Source organism: Gorilla gorilla, chromosome 2 (genome assembly GCF_029281585.2).
Source record: "Gorilla gorilla gorilla isolate KB3781 chromosome 2, NHGRI_mGorGor1-v2.1_pri, whole genome shotgun sequence".
Taxonomy (NCBI): Eukaryota; Metazoa; Chordata; class Mammalia; order Primates; family Hominidae; genus Gorilla; species Gorilla gorilla.
This window is the reverse complement of record NC_086017.1, coordinates 122,489,490-122,517,103: the sequence shown is the minus strand read 5'-3', so window position 1 is coordinate 122,517,103 and position 27,614 is coordinate 122,489,490. Positions and strand designations below refer to the sequence as shown.

Below are 27,614 nucleotides of genomic sequence, written 5' to 3'. Positions count from 1 at the left end.
TATCTGTGAACATCTTTATGTTCATCACTCAAACACCTCTATGCCCTGGCAATCCATAGCATCTTAGGAGAGATAAAGAGTGGGTAGTGGGGGAAGGAGGATAGAGAGATTGATTCTCATCTCCATATAAAACAAACATTTGAATACAGAACAATTTAAAAAATCAATTCAGATTTTCAGATTTCATTTGTTCATTTAATATAAAGCTCTCTAATCCCTATTACCCAATTTTTAGATGCTTTAATGGAGACTTCATATGTATTAATAGGTAATTCTACGAAACATGCACTTTTGTTTTACTTTTGTTTTTTGGGGAATTATGAGTTTCTCAAGTTCATGTGGTGGCCAAATTGTAGTCCTTGGAAAAGAATCCAGAATTTCTAACTACTGGTTTAGTGTTTTATTCACCACTCCCTGTATGTGGTTACAGAGTCTTCAAGGATACTCTGCAAAATGTAGGAAAGCGTATGGCACGATGGTTAATGTTATCTTAGAGCAGTAGTAAGACAAGTGGAAGATCAGCTCTGGGTACTGGCGTCCCTTCCAGTTATGGCCCAACCCAGACTGACTCAAAATAGCAAGTCAGAAAAATGAGGCTTAACCTTATGTACCATTTCAGACTGCCGATTGGAGAAGGCTTTTGGAAAATATTTCAATAAGACAAAAATGGGGTAACCCAATGCTTACTTTCTTTTCTGCTTGGGAAAAAAGGAAAGGGCAGTAAAAGCCCACTCTGGTAAAAAAGCAGCTGGAAATCTCTTAAAATTACCTTTTTCACTCAATTTCACACTTGAGCATCTATGACCAGTGGAGCCTAGGCAGTTCAAAGATGCATGAAAATGAAAAAATAATGAAGATTAAAAGAAAAATCAGTTTTAGTTTTGAGGAGAGGTGAGGCTCAGTTCTCATTTCATGTCCACGGACTTGCTCTATCTGACGAATGTTACAGCCTGACTAGGCCAATGCAGAGAGGGATACTGAGTCAGGAGTTGTGTATTTAATCCCAACTATGTAATGCTGGGAAAGCTATATAATCTCTCTGAGCTTCTGTGAGCATTATTTCCTCAGTAAAATATGGGAGGAACTTCATAGAGTAATAATATATTGTACTGATGAATATTTTACAATGAAAAATTAATCTGTTCCTACATATGTTAGTATTATACTCACATTTCTTTTTGGTACTGACACCATTTTCTCACTCCAAGACCAAACAATATCATGCAGCAAAAGAGTAAAGCTGCTACAATCACTGGCCAGGACATTCCATCTTTGGGCTTATTGACCACAATACCTGAAAAGGGCATAAAGAAAGATGAACTTTAATCCCAAACTCTGGCATTTGGAAAACAGGATTAAAACATTTTTCCTACGTGAAACATATTTTCTTCAACATTGGCTGTGATCATACTCTGGAGGTGGGCATGTCTAAGCCTTGTTACCTACATGAGGTGATAACTTTTAAGAGTTAATTACGTACCCTACCAGAAATTTTCTGTGGATATATATAAGCATACATATGTACCATGAATATATACCCCTTTTATTACAGTTGGGGGCATATTATACACACTATTCTGTCCATGATTTCTTTTTCTTTTTTTTCACTATTTTAGGTTCAGGGGTACATGTGCAAATTTGTTATATAGGTAAATTATGTGCTGTGGGGATTTTGGTGTACAGATTATTTTGTCACCCAGGTAATCAACAGTGCCTGACAGGTAGGTTTTTTTGTTTTTGTTTTTGTTTTTTAATCTTTACTCTCCTCTCAACCTTCAGTAGGCCTCAGTGTTTGTTGTTCTCTTCTTTGTGTCCATATGTACTCAATGTTTAGTTCCCACTTAATAGTGAGAACATGCTGTAGATGGTTTTCTATTCCTGTGTGAGTTTGCTTAGGATAATGGTCTCCAGTTCCATCCATGCTGCTGCAAAGAATATTATCTCATTCCTTTTTATGGCTTCATAGTATTCCATGGTGTATATGTACCACATTTTCTTTATCCAGTCACTGTGGATGGGCGTTTAGGTTAGTTCCATGTCTTTGCTTTTGTGAATAGTGCTGTGATAAACATACGTGTCCATGTGTCTTTATGGTAGAACAATTTATATTCCTTTGGGTATATATCCAATATAATGAGATTACTGGATCAAATAGTAATTTTTTTTTTTAAGTTCCTTGAGCAATAGCCAAACTGCTTTCCACAATGGCTGAACTAATTTACATTCCCACTGGCAGTGTATAAGCATTCCCTTTTCTCCACATCCTCACCTGCATCAGTTTCTTCTTCTTTTTTTTTTTTTTACTTTTCAGTAATATCCATTCTAACTTATGTGAGATGGTATCTCATCGTGGTTTTAATTTGCATTTCTCTAGTGATTAGTGATTTTGAGCTTTTAAAGTATCCTAAGAAGGTAAAAATCATTTTACATTTTTAACATTTTACATTTTACATGTTTTTTTAAGAATAAGAGGCCAAAAGACATACACCTGGCCTCTTTTTCTTAAAAAACATTCTTGGAATACTTTCCATAGCACCACACAGAGATTTACCTCATTCTATTAGATGACTGGATAGTTCAATGGATATACCAGTTTATTTAATTTATCTCACGATGTTAGATGGTTAAATTGTTTCCAGACTTTGTTATTGCTAATGATACTCCAGTGAAATTTCTTATACATGATAGATAGATCTTTAGGTATTTCGATTACATGGATCATTTGGGCAAAAAGCTATCTGGATTGGTTTTCTTTCCTTGTCTCAACTAGGTAGTAACTGCTTGTGAGTGAAGACAAGGATTTAAATTTCTTTCATTGCCCCGTTTTTATTACACTGCTTTCATATAGTAAAATCTCAAAAAATACAGGTCAAAGAACTAGATGTAATATTAGTTATCACATCTTTTCTGTGTTTTTACATAGCCTGGACTGAAACCATGTGATGTTATCATGTTAGCATTGGTTAGAAGTGTTGAAGACAGTTCCCTTTCATACAACATACATCCAGGGATTTGAGGTCTTCCTGATTCTCACCCCTGTCAAAGCAGAAACTGAGGGTTCACTGGAGACCCATGTAGTCCAATAATACATAATTATGTGACACATTGTATATACAGATGACTAGAAAGTTTACATAGTTCAAACCACTAGAGTAGCATGATCATGAAAGAGACAATTGGTCAACTTAGGACTAGACAAAGTTCTGTTTCACACAAGTCAAAATTTACTAAGCTCTACCATGGTAATATGGTGGGATATAATATTTTATGTCCAAAGTTTTAGATAAAGGAAAGAACAAAAGGTTTTATTTTATTTTTCCATAAGTTATTGGGGTACAGGTAGTGTTTGATTTTATGAGTAAGTTCTTTAGTGGTGATTTGTGAGATTATGGTGCAGCCATCACCCAAGCAGTATACAGTGCATCATATTTGTAGTCTTTTACCCCTTGCCCCCTCCCATTCTTCCCTCCAAGTCCCCAAAGTCTACTGTGTCATTCTTATATCTTTACATCCTCATAGCTTAGCTTCCCACATATCAGTGAGAACATATGATGTTTGGTTTTTCATTCCTGAGTTACGTCACTTAGAATAATAGTCTCCAATCTCATCCAGGTCACTGCAAATGTGTTAATTCATTCCTTTTTATGGCTATGTAGTATTCCATAGTGCATATATATATATATATATATATACACCACGGTTTCTTTATCCACTCATTGATTGATGGGCATTTGGGTTGGTTCCACGATTTTGCAATTGTGAATTGTGCTGCTATAAACATACATGTGCAAGTATCTTTTTCGAATAATGACTTCTTTTCCTCTGGGCAGATATCCAGTAGTGGGATTGCTGGATCAAATGATGGCTCTACTTTTAGTTCTTTAAGGAATCTCCACACTGTTTTCTATAGTGGCTGTACTAGTTTACATTCCCACTAGCAGGGTAGAAGCGTTCCCTGTTCACCACATCCATGCCAACATCTACTGTTTTTTTTTGATTATGGCCATTCTTACAGGACTAAGGTGGTATCGCATTGTTATTTTGATTTGCATTTCCCTGATTATTAGTGATGTTGAGCATTTTTTCATATGTTTGTTAGCCATTTGTATATCTTCTTTTGAGAATTGTCTATTCATGTCCTTAGCCCACTTTTTGATAGGGTTGTTTGTTTTTTTCTTACTAATTTGCTTGAGTTAGTTGTAGATTCTGGATAGTAGTTCTTTGTCAGAAGTATAGATTGTGAAGGTTTTCTCTCACTCTCTGGGTCATCTGTTTACTCTGCTGACTGTTCCTTTTGCTGTGGAAAAGCTCTTTAATTATCTTTGTTTTTATTGCATTTGCTTTTTATCTTTGTTTTTATTGCATTTGCTTTTGGGTTCTTGCTATTTATCTTTGTTTTTATTGCATTTCTTTTTGGGTTCTTGGTCATGAAATCCTTGCCTGAGCTCATGTCTAGAAGAATTTTTCCAATGTTATCTTTTAGAATTTTTAGTTTCAGGTCTTAGGTTTAAATCCTTAATCCATCTTGAGTTGATTTTTGTATAAGGTGAGAGATGAGGATCCAGTTTAATTCTCCTACGTGTAGCTAGACAATTATCCCAGCACCATTTATTGAAAAGGGTGTCCTTTCCCCACTTTATGTTTTTGTTTGCTTTGTTGAAGATCAGTTGGCTGTAAGTATTTGGGCTTATTCTGTTCCATTGGTCTATGTGCCTATTTTATACCAGTACCATGCTGTTTTGATGACTATGGCTTTATAGTATAGTTGGAAATCAGGTATGTGATGCCTCCAGATTTGTTCTTTTTGCTTAGTCTTGCTTTGGTTATGTGGGCTCTTTTTTGGTTCCATATGAATTTTAGGATTGTTTTTTCTAATTCTGCAAAGAATGATGGTGGTATTCTGATGGGTATTGCATTGAATTTGTAAATTGCTTTTGGCAGTATGGTAATTTTCACAATATTGATTATACCCATCCATGAGCATGGGATGTGTTTCCATTTGTTTGTGTCATCTATGATTTATCTCAGCAGTGTTTTGTATTTTTTCTTTTAGAGGTCTTTTGACTCCTTTGTTAGGATATTCCTAAGTATTTCATTTTTTTTTTTTTTTTTTTTTTGCAGCTATTGTAAAAGGGGTTGAGTTCTTGATTTGATTCTCTGCTTGGTTGCTGTTGGTGTATAGATGAGCTACTGATTTGTGTACATTAATCTTGTATTCGGAAACTTTGCTGAATTCTTTTATCAGTTCTAGGAGCTTTCTAGAGGAGTCCTTAGGGTTTTCAAGGTAAACAGTCATCATCAGCAAACAGTGACAGTTTGACTTCCTCTTTACTGATTTAGATGCCCTTTATTTCTTTCTCTTGTCTGATTGCTTTGGCTAGGACTTCCAGTACTACATTGAAGAGGAGTGGTGAAAGTGGGCATTCTTGTTTTGCTCTAGTTCTAAGAGGGAATGCTTTCATCTTTTCCCCATTCAGTATTGTGTTGGCTGTGGGTTTGTCATAGATGGCTTTTATTACATTAAGGTATGTCTCTTGTATGCCAATTTTGCTGAGTTTTAATCATAAAGGGATGTTGGATTTTGTTGAATTTTTTTTTGTATCAATTGAGATGATCATGTGATTTTTAATTCTGTTTATGTGGTGTATCACATTTATTGGCTTGTGTATGTTAAACCATCCCTGCATCCCTGGTATGAAACTCACTTGATCGAGGTGGATTATCCTTTTGATATGTTGTTGAATTTGGTTAGCTAGTTTTTTTTTTTTTTTTTTTTTTTTTAAGGATTTTGGCATCTATGTTCAGCAAGGATATAGGTTTGTAGTTTTCTTTTTTGGTTATGTCCTTTCCTGGTTTTGGTGTTAGGGTGATGCTGGCTTCACAGAATGAATTAGGGAGGATTCCTTCTTTCTCTATCTTGTGGAATAGTGTCAATAGGATTGGTACCAATTCTTTTTTGAATGTCTGGTAGAATTCTGCTGTTAATCCATCTGGGCCTGGACTTTGTTTTGTCAGTAATTTTTCTTTCTTTTTTTTTTTTTTTTTTTTTAGGCGGAGTCTCAGTTTGTCACCCAGGCTGGAGTGCAATGGCACAATCTCTGCTCACTGCAACCTCTGCCACCCAGACTCAAGCAAATCTCCTGCCTCAGCCTCCCAAGTAGCTGGGATTACAGGCGCCTGCCACCACACTTGGCTGATTTTTGTATTTTTAGTAGAGACGGGTTTTCACCGTCTAGGCCAGGCTGGTCGTGAACTCTTGACCTCATGATCCACTGGCCTCAGCCTCCCAAAGTGCTGGGATTACAGGCATGAGCCACTGAGCCACTGCGCTCAGCCCTTGTTGGTAATTTTTAAATTGCCATTTCAATCTCGCTGCTTCTTATTGGTCTGTTCAGGGTATCTAATTTTTCCTGATTTAAGCTGGGTGGGTTGTATTTTTCCAGAAATTTATCCATCTCTTCTAGGTTTTCTAGTTTATGTGCATAAAGTGGTTCATAATAGCCTTGAATGATCTTCTGTATTTCTGTGGTGTCAGTTGTAATATCTCCCATTTCATTTCTTAATTAGGTTATTTGGATTTTCTCTCTTCTTTTCTTGGTTAATCTCGCTAATGGTCTTTCAATTTTATTTACCTTTTCAAAGAACCAGTTTTTGTTTCATTTATCTTTTGCATTTTTGTTGTTGTTGTTTCAATTTTATTGTGCTCTGATCTTGGCTATTTCCTTTCTACTGATGGATTTCCGTTCAGTTTGTTCTTGTTTCTCTAGTTCCTTGAGGTGTGACCTTAGATTGTCTGTTTGCACTCTTTCAGATTTTTGTTGTAGGTGTTTAGGGCTGTGAACTTTCCTCTTAGCACCACCTTTGCTGTATCCCAGAGGTTTGATAGGTTGTATCATTACTGTCATTCAGTTCGAAGAATTTTTAAATTTCCATCTTGATTTCGTTTTTGACCCAATGCTCATTCAGGAGCAGGTTATTTAATTTTCGTGTATTTGCGTGGTTTTGAAGGTTCCTTCTGGAGTTGATTTCCAGTTTTATTTCACTGTGGTCTGAGAGAGTGCTTGATATAATTTCAGTTTTCTTAAATTTATTGAAGCTCATTTTATGGCCTATCATATGGTCTATCTTGGAGAAAGTTCCATGCACTGTTGAATAGAATGTGTATTCGGCAGTTGTTGGATGAAATGTTCTGTATATATCTGTTAAGTCCATTTGTTTCAAGGTATAGTTTAAATCCATTGTTTCTTTGTTGATTTTTGGTTTTGATGACCTGTCTAGTGTTGTCAGTGGAGTATTGAAGTCCCCCACTATTATTTTGTTGCTGTCTATCTCATTTGTTAGGTCTATTAGTAATTGTTTTATAAATTTGGGAGCTCCAATATTAGGTGGATGTATGTTTAGAATTGTGATATTTTCCCTTTAGACAAGGCCTTTTACCATTATATACTGTCCTCTTTGTCTTTTTTAACCACTGTTGCTTTAAAGTTTGTTTTGTCTGATATGAGAATAGCTACCCCTGCTCGCTTTTGGTGTCCATTGGCATGAAATGCCTTTTTCCACCCCTTTACTTTAAGTTTATATGAGTCCTTATGTGTTAGGTGAGTCTCCCGAAGGCAGCGAATAGTTGATGGGTAAGTTCTTATCCATTCTGCTGTTCTGTATCTATTAAGTGGAACATTTAGGCCATTTACATTCAGTATTAGTATTGAAATATGAGGTACCATTGCTTTCATCTTGCTCTTTGTTATCTGTGTACTTTGGATTTTTGTTTTTGCTTTTTAACTTGTATTTTTGTTTCATAGGTCCTGTGTGATTTATGCATAAACAGGTTCATTTTGATGTGTTTCCAGGATTTGTTTCAAGATTTAGAGCTCCTTTTAGCAGTTCCTGTAGTGGTGGTTTGGTAAAATTCTCCCAGGATTTGTTTGTGTGAAAACAACTGTATCTTTCCTTCATATATGATGCTTAGCTTCATTGGACACAAAATTCTTGGCTAAAAATTCTTTTGTTTGAGGAGGTTGAAGATAGGTCCCCAGTCTCTTCTAGCTTGTAGGATTTCTGCTGAGAAATCTGTTGTTAATCTGATAGATTTTCCTCTATAGGTTACCTGGTGCTTCTGTCTCACAGCTCTTAAGATTCTGTCCTTTGTCTTAACTTTGGATAACCTAATGACAATGTGCCTCGGCAAAGATCTTTTTGCAATGAATTTCCCAGGTGTTCTTTGTGCTTCTTGTATTTGCACGTCTAGGGCTGTCACGAGGCTGGGGAAGTTTTCGTTGATTATCCCCCAAATATGTTTTCCAGGCTTTTAGAATTCTTTTCTTCCTCTGGTACACCGATTATTCATAGGTTTCGTTGTTTAACATAATCCCAGACTTTTGGGTGCTTTGTTCATATTTTCTTATTCTTTTTTCTTTGTCTTTGTTGGACAGAGTTAATTTGAAGATCTTGCTTTTGAGCTCTGAATTTCTTTCTTCTATTTGTTCAATTCTATCACTGAAACTTTTCAGAGCATTTCACATTTCTAAAAGTGTGTCTAAAGTTTCCTGAACTTTTGATTGCTTTTTTTCTTTAAGCTATCTATTTCCATGAATATTTCTCCCTTCACTTCTTGTGTCATTTTTTTTGGATTTCTTTGGATTGGGCTTCGCCTTTCTCTGGTCCCTCTCTGATTAGCTTAAATAACTAATCTCCTGAATTCTTTCTCAGGTAAATCAGGGATTTCTTCTTGGTTTGGATCCATTGCTGGTGAGCTAGTGTGATTGTTTTGGGGGGTGTTGAAGAGCCTTGTTTTGTCATATTACCAGGGTTGGTTTTCTGGTTCCTTCTCATTTGGGCAGCCTCTGTCAGAGGGAAGGTCTAGGGCTGAAGGCTGTTGTTGAGATTATTTTGTCCCACTGGGTGTTCCCTTGATGTAGACGCTCCCCCTTTTCCTATGGATGTGGCTTCCTGTGAGCCGAACGGCAGTGATTGTCGTCTCTCCTCTGGGTCTAGCCACCCAGTGAGTCTGACTGGCTCCAGGCTGGTACTGGAAGTTGTCTGCATAGAGTCCTGTGATATGAACCATCTATGGGTCTCTCAGCCATGGATACCAGTGCCTGTTTTGGTGGAGGTGGCAGAGGGTGCAATGGACTCCGTGAGGGTCCTTACCTTTGGTGGTTTAATGCTTTGTTTTTGTGCTGGTTGGCCTCCTGCCAGGAGGTAGAGCTCTCCAGAAAGCATCAGCTATAGTAGTCTGGAGAGGGACTGGTGGTGGGCGGGGCCTTAGAACTCCCAAGATTATATGCCCTTTGTCTTTCACTACCAGGTTGGATAGGAAAGGACCATCAGGTCGGGGCAGGGCTAGGCATGTCTGAGCTCAGACTCTTCTTGGGCAGGTCTTGCTGCCACTGCTGTTGGGGATGGGGGTGAGATTCCCAGGTCACTGGAGTTGTGCACCTAGGAGAATTATGGCTGCCTTTGCTGAATCATGCAGGTTGTCAGGAAAGAGGGGGGAAAGCCGGCAGTCACAGGCCTCACTGAACTCCTACGCAAACTGACAGGCCATTCTCACTCCCACCATGCCCCCCACCCCGCCAACAGCCCCGAGTCTGTCTCCAGGTGGAGGGCGAGATGGGCTTGAAAATTTGTGTGAGGCTATCCACCTCCCAGAGTATTTGGGGTGTCTCCTGGGTGCTAAAGATGCAGTCTGCTTCCTTCAGAGGGTCTGTGGGTTTTCTCAGGATTGCTGGTTTGTTCTTGCAGTTGATCTGGAGCTAAAATTCACAATGAAGACTCTGCATGCTGCAGAGTTGCAATCTAGTCCTGCTTCCTGTCTGCCATGATTCCTCATTCTTGCCAAACAAAATATTTTAAAGAGGTCTTACATCAATGCTTGTATTTTTTTTTTCCAACCAAGTGTAGAAAATGAGACCACTGCCTTCACAATGGAAGTGGAAAAGCAGAACTCCATTTTTGACCCATCTCTAAACTAGACAGCTCTTTAAGGCACCCATATATTAAAATCTTTGTAGTACCTCAGTTTGCAGCTTTATTGCCACGACGTGTGCAAGATGATGCTCCAATGATCAGAAGACTGTATGACCTTTGACACAAAATGAGCTGAGTACATAGGTGTGGCGTTCACTAGTCAAGTGAACACCCCTGAAGTTGATTATGCCTGTGAACTTACAATCATGACCTTCATTAGGAGGGTCCTAACTTTATTGAATCTTTTGCTCTCTCGTGATATAAAAGAGGGATTACATTTTGCATGACAATATTATATTAGTTGAATTATAGGAGTACTCTTTGTTCCAATGATTTCTTTCTCAGACTATGTTTTCATAGGCCTGAAATGTTTTTTCCTACTTTTCAATTTATTCAACAAGAATAAATTCTTATTTATTTTTCTCAGATTTTAATTTAAGTATCATATCCTCACAGAGTCCTCTCCTATCCTCCAATTAAAATCAGAACTTCCGTTTGACTCTGACAACACCTTATCATAGTACTTGTCAAAAATAAATTTAGTTGTGATTATTTATTTACTATACACATGATCGCTAATAGATTATAATATTCAAAAAGCCAGTGTGTTCACTGTATATCCAACAACTGGCATAATGCCTGGCAAATGGCAGGTACTTGATAAATATTTATTGAGTGAATAAAGTATAAAATCCCCCAAAATAGGACAAATGACTTACCAGTGATATGGACGTGATTAGTTTTCGTAGATCCATTGGCAGTTGTGGGGACTTCTGAAAATGCTCTGGCTGTGCTGGTAAAGACATTGTCTAGGGATATAAAGGGGATATCTGGACAAGACATCTCAACTTGATCAAGTGGTATAAAACCATGATTGGGTTTCATATGCTATTTGAAAGAACTCAATTTAAATTGTCTAAGTATCCCTTAAATATTATGTGTAAAGTTTATTAAGAACCAATTTATAGCAAGGCTGGGATCCTGAGATTTGTCTAACAATTGCCAAAGGAATAAAATTTCCTATTGGTTGAAAAAAAATTTCCTGTTGGTTGAAAATAGGAAAATTTCCTATTGGTTGAAAAAAAAAAAGAAGCTCCATACTTCCAAACAACAAAATGATGTCTGCTAAAGAATCTCCATGAGAAATGTAAGTGGTACAGAAAAAGGCCAGAGTTGGGGGTCATGGATAAGTGAGGCTCTGTTCCTGTTCTCTTGGTATGAGAGGTTCAGCTGATCAAAATACTAATTTCTCTCCACACCGATGTGTTTGATAAGGTTAATAAAAATTCGTTTGCAACATTAGACTAGACAAATCCATGTTGACTAATTATTCTATTTTCCAATAAAAAAATTGAAATTTATTTTTCATAGTTATAACTAGTAAAAAATGCTATTGTGTAGATTTTTTTTGGAAATAAAATGTATAAAAATCTAAGGCTTGGTCTCTATCTTCTTTGAATGGCTGAGAAGAATTTTGTTTCCATTCATTGTAATTTTCATCATCAAGATGTACTTTTATATATCTATCTGAGGCTGGCTTCTTATCAGTTCTTGTTTTTACACCTGTGTCCAAATAAAGCTGACCACTAGCTTCAGTGTCCCTAAATCTTCCCCAAGTACTCACCATGAAATGTTGAGCCTGCACCTGAGGGGGATGAACTGTATGTTTCACTAGGTATCCGTGAAACTGCTAAAGGAAGAAGATATCAGAAGAGTTAACCTATATGAGACTATATTACCACTTCTTGACTGCTAATTTAATCTAATAATTATAAAAAAGGATATTAATGAATACGTAAAGCAAAATCATTAAACTGTTCCATAGCATACACAAGAATGTCCTCAAACAAAGTGGGAGTTGAAGGGATTCTTGTAGTTCAGATGTCTATAATAGGGAAGGTTTTAATTATGGCCACTTAGAAGCAGGAAAAGATATGGAAAGAAAACACTAGAAGGGGTTCCTCTAGCCAGAGTGTGTCATGCTCATTCCATAGATGAGCCAAAAAAAAAATGGAAGAGAATGAAGGTCCAGGTGTGTTATGGTGGCATTTAGTCAAGAAAAGCTGCCAGTAGGACTTTGAAGACCTTGCTAGAACATGCATAGGGGAAGAAAACACTTTGTACTTGTGGCTCAGCTGACAGTCTTGCTGAACTGTGAAAACAAAACATGTCAGCGGTGAATTATCAGACCCCTGGGGTCACAGTCCTTGTCAGCTGCTGAGGGAGTCCTTTTGAAGCATTTAGAGGCAAACCTTCCCCTTGAGTGGATGGCAGCAAACTCAGACAGCACATATGGCTTTTGAAATAGATCTAACAACTCATTTTGTTTATTGCCCCATCTCTGGCAAGAAAGATTCACTCCTTGGCAGACACCACATATCTGTATTTGATAAAAGGCCTTCAGTGCAATGTAAAGTAAAATAACTATAGTAATACACAGTTGTAATCAGTACAAATATATTACATCCATTCATTTAAAATATTAGCATACATGATGTTCATAGTTAAAAGCTTTCTTGTGTGTCAAGACCAAATCAAATGAGCAAAATCAAAATAAAACAAACAATACCCTCAGCCCTCCCCTTTCCTTGTTTCTTCTTAGATGTCAACAGCAGCTGCAGTTGCTGACAAAGGTGTGTGATCAGGCCCTCCAGAAGAGGTAAGAGTCCATTCTTTAGGGCTTGATTACAGGACAATTTGTCATAGCTATTTCCATTTGCGGTCACCTGAGAAGTAAAAGTGGTTTCATACACAGCTTTTTTTCAGTCTGAGTTCAGGGAGCTGTTCTTATTTTCAATATAACTCTCTGATACTGCATATTAATTTTTGTTCTAGACAGAATATCAAGGTCTATTGATGATGATGGGCTAAGCATTTTTTAATGATTATGCCATTCGCCGGAATTTGATTTCCAAAGAGCAATAACTAACTGAAAAACAATTGGGACTAGGCCTAGATTTAGGTAAAATTATGAAGAAGGAAGTTTGTTCTGAATAACCTTGTAGTTTTTTGCTCAATATGGTATGATGACTCCTTTAATTTCTTACTTTCTGACCTTGATGTCTTTATTTTGTATCTCATCAAAGTATGTTTGCAAGAAAGAATGGGATAAATTAATTTATGCTAAAGTCTAAATGGCTGAATAAGCACAATCCATTTAAGGAAAATGGGTATTTAAAAATATTTTCCATTTCATGTTTATTATCAGTGAGTCAATATAGAACACTTTGTAATGGTTAGTGATGTGTGGACACTAATAGTTTTCAGCAAGTATACAGTGCCAGGCTTTTCTGGTCAATATTGATTTTGCCCAAGCAAAATAACCTAGCATAACACAATTTCAGGAGATGGTGATACCATCAGCACAATTACAAATTACAAACATTACAACACTTAAAAGTATGCCATTTTCTTTTTGTAATTTCATGAAACTTCTTTTTGGACTTCTACTAACTTTCTCAATTTTAAAAGACCCCTCAAAATAATTAAAAAATTAAAAAACATAAGCCACTTTGGAAAAGTAGGGAGTTGTTTTTCTAATTTTGACTTTGAGGTTTTTTTGTTTTTGTTTTTAATCTGTTAATAACATGTAGTGGGAAGTATGGTGAGAGAGGTGAAGAAAATGGAGTTTCCCGTTGATGGATTCCACATGTCTGAAAATACTTAAATACATAAAGGTAAACTTTCAAGACCAGAAAGATATTATAAAAAATAGCCTTTCAGCAAGATGAAGAGATGAACAATTCTGGTATCTCTTGCTCCTGCAGGAGACAACATCCTGAAGAATGCTTGTTTATAGAATCCTCTGTAAGACAGAGTTGGCTACTTCTAGTGATTCATCTTTTGATGAAACAATACTTTCCTGAATGCTTATCCACTCTATCATTTAGAGATCTAATTTTCAGAATGTGAAAATTTGGCTAATTTGTATGCCCTTTTAAAGTCTTCTTGGGAGTCTCAGCAGAATTATGTTACTATTGTCTATTTTTTTTTTTTTGAGACAGAGTTTTGCTCTTGTTACCCAGGTCGGAGTGCAATGGAGCAATCGCACTCACTGCAATCTCTGCCTCCCGGGTTCAAGTGATTCTCCCATCTCAGCCTGCCGAGAAGCTGGGGCTACATGTATGTGCCACCATGCCTGGCTAATTTTGTATTTTTAGTAGAGACGGGGTTTCTCCACTCTGGTCAGGCTGGTCTCAAACTTCTGACCTCAGGAGATCCACCTGACTCAGCCTCCCAAAGTGCTGGAATTACAGGTGTGAGCCACCGTGCCCTGTCGCTATTGTCTTTTAATTGACTGAAATGTCCTGTGTACTTCAAGGCAACATTATGTTTGTTAACTGCATGAGGTAATTCTCCTTTAAATCCTTTGAGTACACATTTTCACAAATCTACAAACAAACACTACTTTGACATTTGGATGATAAACACCAGCTTGACTGATAAACTTCTCTACAGCACCAATATCTGCTGAAAATATGAAAATGGATACTGTGTTATTGGAGCTTCTCAAGTAAATTATTATATCCTTCCTTGAGCATAACATCAGATTCTTCCACAATTTCTTTAAATTTCATTTTTTGGTAAAGTTTGTTCAACAAAGACACTATTGATGGGCAGCATACTATTCTACCATAAATGGGTACTTCTCTTGAAGTTAACAGGTTCAACTTCAATAATAAAATATTTTTCCTTTAGTTGCAATAACCTCTTTGACATTCACCTGTGACAAGTTTATAGTTGTCAATCATATTATGACACATTAGGCATCTTTTCCCTTGGTAGGAAAATCTACTTAGTGTCATATCAAAGTCCATTATTACTAAAGTTTGGCATCTTCCTTTAATAAAACCACAGATAATTTGTGATTTTTGCAGGGTTCTTGATGCAAACTGAACTTTTCTGGAATTCTTGCATCATTTTTACATGCACAGCAGACTTTTGATGAGTCACTTCTTAGCTATTCAATATTCCTTAAGGCATTCTGAGTTCTTCTGTTTTCGATTTTGTCCTTGAACAACAGTATAGGTGGCAAACAATATCCAGAGATACAAGGCCTGGACACAAGAATTTTGATGATCTTGATTTTTCATCTCATCTTCCTTTTCAAGGTGAATATGTACTGGGCCAGCATCACCTCTGCCGCCAGGATGCACACACTGATGCTAGCTTCTGTGACCAGTTTTGCCATGTCCACCTGGTCCACAAATGTGGCCCTCATACTCTTGCTGACAAAGATGACATTCACAAGCTTTGGAAGTATGGGACTTGTGCCTTAACCATGGGGAAACCCATGAAGCCCCCAGAAATTGGTGCAGGCATGCCTGACCATGTATCTGTATCACAGACACAGATACTGCATTTGTTTTTTTTTTGTTTTTTTTTTTTTAACAAATTGTAGCTTTGTGGCAACCCTGTGTCAAGCAAGTCTACAGGTGCCATTTTTTCCAACAGCATGTGCTCAATTCATGTCTTTGTGCCACATTTTGGTAATTCTTGCAATATTTCAAACTTTCATATTATTGTTATATCTACTATGGTAATCTGTGATCAGGGATCTTAAATGTTACCATTGAAATTATTTTGAGGCATCACAAACTGCACCCGTAGAAGATGGAGAACTTAATTGATAAATGTTGTGTGTGTTCTAACTGCTTCACTTTCTGGTGGTTCCCCCATCCCTCTTCCTCTCCTTGGGCCTTTTTTTTTTTAATCTGAGGCAAAACAATATTGAAATTAGGCCAATTAATAATCCTAAAACAGCCTCTAAGTATTCAAAGGAAAGGAAGAGAAGCACTTTTCTCACTTTAAATCAAATGCTAAAAATAATTAAGCTTAGTGAGGAAGGTACGTCAAAAGCTGAGATGGGCTCAAAGCTAGGCCTTTTGGGCCAAATTGTTAGCCAAGTTGTGAATGCAAAGAAAAAGTTATTGAAGGCAACTAAAAGTGCCACCTCAGTGAACACATAAATAATAACACTGCTGACATGGAGAAAATTTGAGAACATGTGGTGTTTGGTTTTCTATTCCTGCATTAGTTTGCTGAAAATAACAGATTCCAGCTCCATCCATGTCCCTGCAAAGGACATGATCTCATTCCTTTTTATGACTGTGTAGTATTGCATGGTGTATATGTATTACATTTTCCTTATCCAGTCTATTATTGATGGGCATTTAGGTTGATTCCATGTCTTTGCTATTGTGAATAGTGCTGCAATGAACATACCCTTGCATGTGTCTTGAATAATAGAATGATTTATATTCCTTTGGGTATACACTTAGTAATGGGATTGCTGGGTCAAATGATATTTCTGCGTCTAGGTCTTTGAGGAATTGCCACATCTTCCACAATGTTGAACTAATTTACACTTCCACCAGCAGTGTAAAAGCATTCCTTTTTCTCCACACCCTCATCAGCATCTGTTGTTTTTTGACTATTTAGTAATAGACATTCTGACTGGTGTGAGATGGTATCTCATTGTGGTTTTGATTTGCATTTCTCTAATGATCAGTGATGTTGAGCTTTTTTTTTCATGTTTCTGGCCACATACATGTCTTCTTTTGAGAACTGTCTGTTCATGTCCTTTGCCCACTTTTTAATGGGGCTGTTTGTTTTTTGCTTGTAAATTAGTTTAAGGTATTTATAGATGCTGGCTATTATACCTTTTTCAGATGGATAGACGGCAAAAATTTTATCCCATTCTGTAGGTTGACTGTTTACTCTGTTGATAGTTTCTTTTGCTGTGCATAAGCTTCTTAGTTTAATTAAGTCCCATTTATCAATTTTTGTTTTTGTTGCAATTGCTTTTGGCATCTTCATCATGAAATCTTTGCCCATCCTATATCCTGAATGGTATAGCCTAGCTTTTCTTCTAGGGTTTTTATAGTTTTGGGTTTAAGTCTTTAATCCATCTTGAACTGATTTTTGTATATGGTGTAAGGAAGGGGTCCAGTTTAAATTTTCTGCATATGGCTAGCCATTTCTCCCAGCACAATTTATTAAATAGGGAATCCTGTTCTCATTGCTTGTTTTTGTCAGGTTTGTCAAAGATCAGATAGTTGTAGGTGTGTAGTCTTATTTCTGGGTTCTCTATTCTGTTCTATTCGTCTATGTGTATGTTCTTGTACCAGTACAATGCTGTTTTGGTTGCTATAGCCCTGCAGTATAGTTTGAAGTTGGGTAGCATGACGCCTCCAGCTTTGTTCTTTTTGCTTTGGGTTGCCTTGCCTATTTGGGCTCTTTTAAAATAGTTTTTTTTTTTCCAGTTCTGTGAAGAATGTCAATGGTAGCTTAATGGAAATAGCATTGAATCTATAAATTGCTTTGGACAGTATGGGCATTTTCATGATACTGATTCTTCCTACCCATGTGCATGGAATGTTTTTGCATTTGTGTCATCTCTGATTTCTTTGAGCAGTGGCTTGTAGTTCTCCTTGAAGAGGCGCTTCACTTCCTCTGTTAGCTGTACTCCTAGGTATTTTATTCTTTTTTGTGGTAATTGTGAATGGGAATTCATTCATGATTTGGCTGTCAGCTTGCCTGTTGTTGGTGTATAGGATTGCTAGCAATTTTTGCACATTCATTTTGTATCCTGAGATTTTGCTGAAGTTGCTTATCAGCTTAAGAAGTTTTGGGCTGAGAAAATGTGATTTTCTAGATATAGAATCATGTCATCTGCAAACAAAGATAGTTCAACTTCCTTTATTTCCTATTTAAATGTGCTTTATTTCTTTCTCTTGCCTGGCTGCCCTGGCCAGAACTTCCAATACTATGTTGAATAGAAATGCTGAGAGATGGCAACCCTGTACCGGTTTTCAAGGGGAATGCTACCAGATTTTGCCCTTTCAGCATGATATTGGCTGTGGGTTTGTCATATATGTTTCTTATTATTTTGAGGTATGTTCTTTCAATCCTTAGTTTATTGAGAGTTTTTAAGATGTTAAATTTTACTGAAGGCCTTTTCTGCATCTTTTGAGATAATCATGTGGTTTCTGTCTTTAGTTCTGTTTATGTGATGAATCACATTTATTAATTAGTGTATGTAGAACCAGCTTTGAATCCTGGGAATGAAGCCAACTTGATCATGGTGGATAAGATTTTTGATGTGCTGCTGAGTTTGGTTCGCTAGTATTTTGTTGAGGATTTTTGCATCGATGTTCATCAAGGATATTGGTCTGAAGTTTTCTTTTTTTGTTGTATCTTTTTTTGTTGGTATCAGGATGATGCTGGCCTCATGGAATGAGTTAGGAAGCATTTCCTTCTTTTAAATTTTTTAGAATGGTTTCGGTAGGAATGGTACCAGTTCTTCTTTGTTCCTCTGGTAGAATCCAGTTGTAAATCCATATAATCCTGGGATTTTTTTGGTTGGTAGGCTATTAATTACTGTCTCAATTTCAGAACTTGTTAATGGTCTATTCAGGGATTCAGTTTCTTCCTGGTTCAGTCTTTGGAGGGTGTATGTGCCCAGGAATTTATCCATTTCTTCTAGATTTTTTAGTTTATTTGCAGAGAGGTGTTTATACTTTTCTCTAACAGTTGTTTGAATTTCTGTGGGGTCAGTGGTAATATCCCTCTTATAATTTCTGATTGTGTTTGATTCTTCTCGCTTTTCTTTTTTATTAGTCTAGGTAGTGGTATATCTATCATATTGATCTTTTTTAAAAAACCAGCTCCTAGATTGGCTGGTTTATTGAAAGGTTTTTTGTGTCTCTATGTCCTTCATTTCAGTTCCAGTCTTGGTTATTTCTTGTCTTCTGCTAGCTTTGGGGTTTGTTTGCTCCTGGTTCTCTAGTTCTTTTAGTTGTGATGTTAGTTGTTAACTTGATATTTTTCTAACTTTTTGATGTGAGCATTTAGTGCTATCAATTTCCTTCTTAGCACTGCTTTAGCTGTGTCCCAGAGATTCTGGTACATTGTATTGTTGTTCTCGGTTTCAAAGAACTTCTTGATTTCTGCCTTAATTTCATTCTTAACCTGAAAGTCATTCAGGAGCAGGTTGTTCAATTTTTATGTAGTTGTATGGTTTTGAGTGAATTTCTTAATCTTGAGTTCTCATTTGATTGTGCTGTGGTCTGAGAGACTTTTTTATGATTTCCATTCTTTTGCATTTACTGAGGAGTGTTTTGTTTCTGATTATGTGATCAATTTTAGAGGAAGTGCCATAAGGTGATGAGAAGAATGTATATATTCTGTTGTTTTTGGGTAAAGAGTTCTGTAGATATCTATCAGGTCAACTTGATCCAGAGCTGAGTTCAAGTCCTGAATGTCTCTGTTGATTTTTGCCTTGATGATCTGTCTAATATTTTCACTGAGGTGTTAAAGTCTCCCACTATTATTGCATGAGAGTCTAAGTCTCTTTGAGGGTCTCTAAGAATTTCTTTATGAATCTGAGTGCTCCTGTATGTGTGCATATATATTTAGGACAATTAGGTCTTCTTGTTGAATTGAACCATTTACCATTATGTAATGCTCTTCTTTGTCTTTTTTTTTTTTCTTTGTTGGTTTAAAGTATGCTTTGTCAGAGACTAAGACTGCAACCTCTGCTCTTTCCTGTTTTCCATTTGTTTGGTAAATTTCCCTCCATCCCTTTATTTTGAGCCTATGTGTGTCTTTGCATGTGAGATGGGTCTCTTGAAGACAGCATACTGACGGGTCTTGGTTCTTTATCCAGCTTGCCATTCTGTGTCTTTTAACTGGGGCATTTAGCCAATTTACATTTAAGATTAATATTGCTATGTGTGGATTTGATCCTGTAATCATGATGCTAGCTGGTTATTTTTCAGACTTGTTTATATGGTTGCTTCATAATGTCAATGGCCTGTATACTTCAGTGTTTTTTTTGTAGTGGCTGGTAATGGTCTTTCCTTTCCATTTTTAGTGCTTCCTTTGGGACCTCCTGTAAAGCAGATCTGGTGGTAATGCATTCTCTCAGCATTTGCTTGTTTGAAAAGGATATTATTTCTTCTTTATGTATGAAGCTTAGTTTGGCCAGATATGAAATTCTGGGTTGAAAATTCTTTTTTATGTATGTTGAATATAGGCTCCGAATCTCTTCTGGATTGTAGGATTTCTGTTGAGAGGTCCACTGTTAGTCTGATGGGCTTCCCCTTTGTAGGTGACCTGGCCTTGTTCTCTGGCTGCCCTTACCATTTTTTTCTTTCATTTTGACCTTGGAGAATCTGATGATTATGTGTCTTGGGAATGATCTTCTCATGGAGTATCTTACTGGGGTTCTCTGTATTTCCTGAAATTAATGTTGGCTTGTATTCCTAGGTTGGTGAGGTTCTCCTGGATGATATGTTTTCCAAGTTGGTTCCATTCTTGTCTCTTTCAGGTACCCCAATCACTTATAGATTCAGTCTCATTACATAATCCCCTGTTTCTCAAATGTTTTGTTCATTTCTTTTCACTCTGTTTTCTGTTTTTGTTGGCCTGTCTTATTTCAGAAAGACAATCTTCAAGCTCTGAGATTCTTGCCTCCACTTGGTCTATTCTGCTATTAAAGCTTGTGATTGCATTGTGAAGTTCTTGTAGTGTGTTTTTCAGCTCTGTCAGGTTAGTTATATTCCTCTCTATACTGGCTATTTAGGCTGTCAGCTCCTGCATTGTTTTAACATGATTCTTAGCTTCTTTGCATTGGGTTACAATGTGCTCCTTTAGCTCAGTGAACTTCATTTTTATCCATATTCTGAAGGCTACTTCTGTCATTTCAGTGATCTCAGCCTTAGCCCAGATCTGAACCATTGCTGGGCAGGTGTTGAGATTATTTGGAGGAAAGGGAGCATTCTGGTTGTTGTTTTTTTTTCTTTTTTTTTTTCTTTAAGTTTTCAGTGTTTTTGTGCTAATTCTTTCTCATCTTTGTGGGCTTATCTGCCTTTGATCTTTGAGTTTGCTGACCTTTGGATGGTTTTTTTGTTTTGTCGTTGCTGTTGTGTTTTATTTGTTTTCTTTGAACGACTAGTCTGGGCATTCTTCTGTAGGGCTACTGTGGTTTGCTACAGGTCTGCCCCAGACCCTAGTCACGTTGGTTTTTCCAGAACCTGGAGGTATCATCAGTGAAGGTTGTGAAACAGCAAATATGGCCACCTGCCTATTCCTCTGAAAGCTCTGTCCCAGGGGGGTACTGATCTGTTGCTGGCCTGACCGTGCCTGTAGGAGGTGGTTGGAGATTCCAGTTGGAAGATCTCACCCAGTCAAGAGGAATGGAATCAGGGACCTGCTTAAAGATGCAGTCTGGCTGCATTTTGGTAGAGCAGCTGTGCTATGTTGGAGATCTCTTCAGCCCCCAGTTGATTGGGGTTCTTCAAGGCCCACAGCCTGAACTGGCTGAGATGCCCAAACAGCAAATGTCTGCCTCACCCACTGGGCACTCTGTCCCAGGAAGAAATTAGAACTCTGTTGGCCATAGAACATGGGTGGGGCTGGCCAGAGGCCCTGGCTGGGAGGACCCACCCAGTGAGGAGGAATGGATCTGGGTCTGTTTAAAGGAGCAGTCTGGTCATTCCTTAACAAAACAGCTGTGCTGGGGAACTGTGCTGTGGAACTGCCTCTGCTCTGTTCCGTTTGGACTTTCCAGTGCCTACAGGCTGGAAGGGCTGAGTCATCCAAACAACCAAGGTGATGGCCCACCCCTCCCACAAGGCACTCTGTCCCAAGGAGACATCAGAGTTCTGTCCATAGAATACAGCTGGTGGGGTGGCTGGAGGCCCCAGCTGTGAGGTTCTGCCCAGTGAAGAAGAATGGATCAGGGTTATGGCTATTGTTTTGGCTGGCTTCATAGTATTTCACTGAGTTATCTCATCCTATTTGCCATTTCTTATTACTGAACATATTTTTCACCCTCTTAATACCCTCTCACTCCTACTCATATACACAGATTTATAAATGTTTTCTCCCTGTCTCATCCTTTATATCTCCATCAAAAGCAAATGCTGTCCTGAATGTTTATAATTATTATTCACTTATAAAGCTTAAAATTTTATATCACATATTACGTCTAAAGCATATGGTGTTTGATTATACTTGCTTTAAAATTTCATTAGAAAATATGCCATATGTTGTTATTTGGTATTTACTTTTTAATTCAACATAATGTTATTAAGATTCATTCATGCTGTTGTATATGGTTGCCATTCACTTGTTTTTCATTGCTCTTTAATATTATATTTTATTAGTATACTACAATTTATTTATCTGTCCTCCTGACTATGGCCATTTAGATTACTTAAAGTTTTTGCTATATGAACAGTGTTTCCTCCAAACATTTGTGTGCATATCTCATGCATACATGTACTAATTTTGGAGGGATTTTTATATCTAGGAATAGAATTGTTGGATTATAGGTATGCAGATGTTCAGCTTTGAAATAGAATGCCAAAGGATGGTGGAAAGTGATGGTACCACCAGTAACATATAAGAAATTATGTTGAAAGGATGCTGGATAAATCCTATTCAATAGTTGGCAATATCAGATTTCTTAATTTTTGTAAATTGATTACACGTAAAATGATTTTCTAATTCTAGTCATTTATATTTCCTGATTACCAGAGAGACTGAGCATTTCTTATTATTTTTTTTTTTTTTTTTGAGACGGAGTCTTACTCTGTCACCTAGGCTGGAGTGCAGTGGCACAATCTCGATCTTGGCTCACTGCAAGCTCTGCCTCCTGGGTTCACACCATTCTCCTGCCTCAGCCTCCCTAGTAGCTGGGACTACAGGTGCCCACCACCACGCCTGGCTAATTTTTTGTATTTTCAGTAGAGATGGGGTTTCACTGTTAGCCAGGATGGTCTCAATCTCCTGACCTCGTGATCCACCCACCTCAGCCTCCCAAAGTGCTGGGATTACAGGCGTGAGCCACTGCGCCCGGCCGAGATTGAGCATTTCTTTAGATGTTTCTAGCCACGTGTGTTTCATGTTTCGTGGTGTGACTTTTGTTCATTTTGTCATATTTGTTATTAATTTGTAGGCATTCTTTGTAATCTCTTGATGTAAAATTTTGATCCTTAGTCAATTATATATTCCTGATTCATTTTCAATTATATGTGTGGCAAATATGTTCCCCAGATTATAGCTTGCTTTTTGTTTTACTTTTTAAAGACGTCTTTTGATGAACCCAAGTTTCCTAATTTTATTCTAATTTTTACATATTTTTTATGGTTATGTCTCTTTGTTAAGCCCTTCCCTACTCCAAAGCAGGAGGAAATCCACATTTATTTTATTCCATGTTTTAATGTTTTGCTTTTGACATAAAGATCTTAAACTATATAGAGTTATTTTTGTGTAATGTGCATGGCAGGGGTACATTTTAATTTTTTTTCTTACCAATAATCACTATTTCTAGATCCTTTTGCTGAACAGTCTCCTCTTTTCACAGTAATCTGCCATACCATCTTTGATAGACACTTAAGTTCCATTTCTTTTTAGATTTCTTTCTATGCTCCCCCTTCTGAATACTGTCTTTTCAATTCTTATATTTGGGTACTGGGTTCACAGGTGTCTATTACATTATTAACATATTTATTAAAAGAAATACGTTAAATTACAGAGGGTCATGCATCGACCAATGATGAAAGTGTCTCATGAATTAAATATTATGATTAATTCAAATCTGTGAGCCTGAGGGCCATCAAAAAGATAAAATAAATAAATAATGCTACAAAGAGCAGTCCTATTCATGTTCTTTTTCTCTCTTTCTTGCCTAAGGACAAGTTCCCAGGAATGAGGGAGCAAGCGTATACAAAATATTTTTAAAGGTTTTAACTGTAAAACTTAAATGCTTTCCAAAGGGACATACACATTATGCTTTGTGGCAAAGAGTCTAGCATTTAAATTCAGAATTCTGGCCCTGTGGCATCCATCATCCTCTCTCCTTTTGCTCCATCCTCTTTCCTTACCACTTCCCCACCACACTGATCGTTGTCTAATACCACTAAGAGGCAATATATTTCTTCTTCAGATCCTGTCTGTATCTGCTAAAGCAGCACTTACAGACTCTACTGCTAGTTGGCCAGATTAAAAGGAAGAATGAAACAATTTCTGGCCTTACGTTGGTCTCTCTCTTTTCATTTTTATTACTGATATGCATTTTCTAGCTAGTTTGCTCTTTCCCCAAATATACTCACAGCTTGCTCTTTCGGGTTGACTGGTTATAGCATTGCTCAGATGTCACCTTCTTCAGTAAGACCTTTCAAGACTGCCCATTTAAAATGGCAACCCTTCACTCTCGATTCCCACTGTCTCCCTCCTGTGCCTTATTTTCATATAACTTATCACCACTTGTCTGTCTCCCCTTAATCAGAATTTGGAGCTTAGATCTCTTTTGTCCATGGGTGTAGTCTCAGCATCTACAACAATACTTTAAACATGATAGATGCTTTGTGAACATTTGCAAATATTATTACAAACAAAGCACATAGATGTTGTTCAATATATCTGTCAGATGAATGACTGAAGTCCAGAGGACTCAAGGGACCCATGATTATACTTAACATTTTTTGGCATCTGTCCCACTGGAGGTCCAGGGATAGTTGAAGCCTCGGGTAGTCATACTGGAATTGCTGGCTGAAAGACAAAATTATTTTCAGAATCCAGCTTTTTTCGAAAGCTGTAATTTAACTTTGCTTTGATGCACAGAATTTTTAATCTATGTGACTTTGGGGAAATCTGAAATTGAAAATGTGCTTCCCTATGCAGGAACACTAGCTGGCATATTAAGCAAAAGCTCTGTAGTTTATGTTTAATGCCAGCTTGTCACTGATTTGTGTTCTTTTTCTGTTCTTGTCACAAACTCAGATCACTGAGAGTATTGTGAAGACTACTTTAATATTACCTTAAAATCCCTTGACAAACAAAAGATACAATATAATAAATCACCAGCCCTTATTTTTTAAGATTATAGAAATTGTCTTATCAATATATAGTCACCACAGAGTAACCCAAAACCAAGATATTAACAAACATCAAATGAAAAATACAGCTGTTTGCTGAAACGTCAACATTATAGAAGCAGTCGTAAAACTTGTGAGTGTGTTGTCTCTTTCCAATCACGTAGGAAAACTTTGCTGAACTCACGTTGAGGAGTGGTGTTTGGCCTCAAGGCACTCACATCTACAAGGGTCACTGAAGATGTAGCTGGATATCCTATTTTGAAAATAAAATTCCCAAATTATTATATGTATTTACATTCGTATGTTTAACTGTTCCACTACATTTAACAAGAGCCTGTAATATTAGAGTTGGAAAGAATCTTAGTGAACAGTCTCATTTTATAAATGATAAAACCGAATCCAAAAGGAATATGCTTGTGGTTAAATAATCAATATCCAATATCATTTCTTTGCTATTAACCCGGTTCTCCTAATTCTAAATGTATTATATTCACACTTTCAAAATATATTATTTCAGTGTCTACTGTATGCCAGACTCTATTCTGCACGCTGGGGATATAGCAATAAACAATGAAGACAGGGTCCCTGCTCTCGTGAAACTTACCTTATAGTGAATTTTCACAAATACTACTGTGAAAATAGTATCTTCACATGCTAAATATGGTTTCATATTTACTTCAATTGTTAGTTTGCAAAGTCATTTCTCCATCTTTATGCTCCATAATTGTTACATTCTCTTCCTTCCCCCTCACTCCCCCAAAATGAAAGACTGATTCATATTCATTTGAAAATAGCTCTATATTTTAGAACTATTATATAAAGCAAGGTAGATTAAAGAAGAATATCCAACAACAGTCCATTGAAATCAGGTTTATATCTCTTGGAAAGAAAAATTTCAAATACATTTTGTGTGCATTTCTCTTTTGGTTCAAAATGTATTTAAGGTGGTTTATATCAATGTGCAATACAAGAAGATAAAAGCAGAAAGGCAAAATAGGAACAAGGAAAATACAGTAGAAAAATTATGTTGAGTCCTGTTGAAACCTAAACAGGGATAGTGGACAAAGTGCATTTCCTGATGTCCTATGCTCTTAGTAGATGTGGGCCCCACATTTGGTCTGACCTTTCTGGTAGGAAGTGCAAAGAAATAAAGAGTACAGGTTATGTGCTTGATGAATATAATAAGATAAAAGCAGTATTATTATGAATAGCTAGAGAAATAGTTATTCTTTTTGTTGTGATTAAAAAGAAACTTTTCCCCAGGTCTTCATAAAAAGAATGCTGTATAATTGTGTAAAGTATCCTATAAAATATCATTACAGTATGATAGCCAGTATGTTCATTAATCCTCAAGCTTTAGTTAATAGTGAATGGCAGCCAGCTTTCCTGGTACCTCAGTTATATGAAAGGACATGCCTTAAATAGAGAACACGTGCAATCAAATCAAATGAATAAGTTGTCATTGTGGTTTATGCATTTATAAGTAGTTCACATCCAGAGGTCATCAATGACAACCTTTTTTTGCAATGCAGCCTATCAATGAACTACAAAAAGATACTTACACACCGTGGCTTCATGATTAAAAGAGTCATACATATAAAATACTTAGAAGAGTGCCTGACATGTAGTAAATGCTAAAAAGTATGTCTTAGAATCTGTAAAACAGGTCACTTGCAGTTTATCAGATGTTGATAATACAAGCATATTCTAACTATAGGCCACTTGAATCTCCTGAGGAGTTCCACAATTGCCCCATTTACCTTGGTCTTTCTGGAAGAAAGTTGATCTAAGGTAACTAATTCCTTCTTTCCCAGGCCTGGCCCAAGTCAAGAACTACATTCCAAAGTGTTGTACTAGAAAAGGGCTAATAGTCAGAAATAAAGAGTGTGATAGTAGGCTGGGGCGTTAGCTTTGTGGTAGGGTAATAACTTCTCACTGGCAGAATCACCTACAATTCTTCTCCTCTGCCATCCCACTGAGCCATCAGTACCAGATTCTTGTGCGGTAATTGTAACTTCTAGCTCACTGCCTCCAACCATTCATCAAAGGCTGTATTAATAGAAAAATTGCACAAGATTGACTACCTAAAGCATATATGATGCTTTTGTAGATTGCTTTGAACTGAGTATTGGAACTACATTCCTAGTCACTGTGGAATTGCTCTTATATAGTACTGAGGATTTTCCCGTTGGCTGACACTAGATGACAGTCTAATACGATGCGGGGAGGGGTCGCCACTGTTCACTTGCAGTGAGAAAGTTCCTGGGACTGTGCTCCACCACGCCTTCTAGAGGAGGGCCCAGGCAGTCTCTGCATTAAGAGCGGCTGTGCTTCTGGACAACTGCCTTGTTATACCATTTTACAAACCTATGGATCACCGAGTGATTTATAATTTTATTTCTCTCATTAAGAAGACTTTGCTTTTGTTCTCTCTGCAGCAATTCCTTCAGTTACCTCTTTTCAAAATTCTGTATTGTTATGTATTTTTAAAGTTACTTCATATTCCTTTTGGGACAAGACAAGGTAAAAATTATATAGAAGAAAATAAATAAATTAGGTATAAGTAATTTGAACACTGTGAGATACTGAGAGATATGATAGGCTCTTCCTAATGAATAAAGATGGTTCTTTCCTCCTTCCTCCCCTCCCTTCTCTCTCTCATGCTGAGAATTAACCTCCAAAAGTATTTGCTGAGAGATTTGGTAAGTAAATTCAAAGGAATTGTTCTTAACAGTGGTGCTATGATAACAATTGTCA

At 37.1% G+C, this 27,614-nt stretch overlaps 1 protein-coding gene across 1 annotated transcript in view; it reads right to left on the bottom strand.

The window, feature by feature from the left end:
• Window positions 1-27,614, bottom strand: part of CD96 (CD96 molecule) — a 104,541-nt gene that overhangs the window by 3,544 nt on the left and 73,383 nt on the right. The window contains exons 9-13 of the mRNA XM_031009878.3: window positions 25,042-25,110; window positions 24,460-24,531; window positions 11,594-11,659; window positions 10,689-10,778; window positions 1,171-1,294 (exon numbers count right to left, since the gene is read on the bottom strand). Coding sequence (XP_030865738.1) covers window positions 1,171-1,294; window positions 10,689-10,778; window positions 11,594-11,659; window positions 24,460-24,531; window positions 25,042-25,110 — 421 coding nt within the window. The remainder of the gene's footprint in view (window positions 1-1,170; window positions 1,295-10,688; window positions 10,779-11,593; window positions 11,660-24,459; window positions 24,532-25,041; window positions 25,111-27,614) is intronic.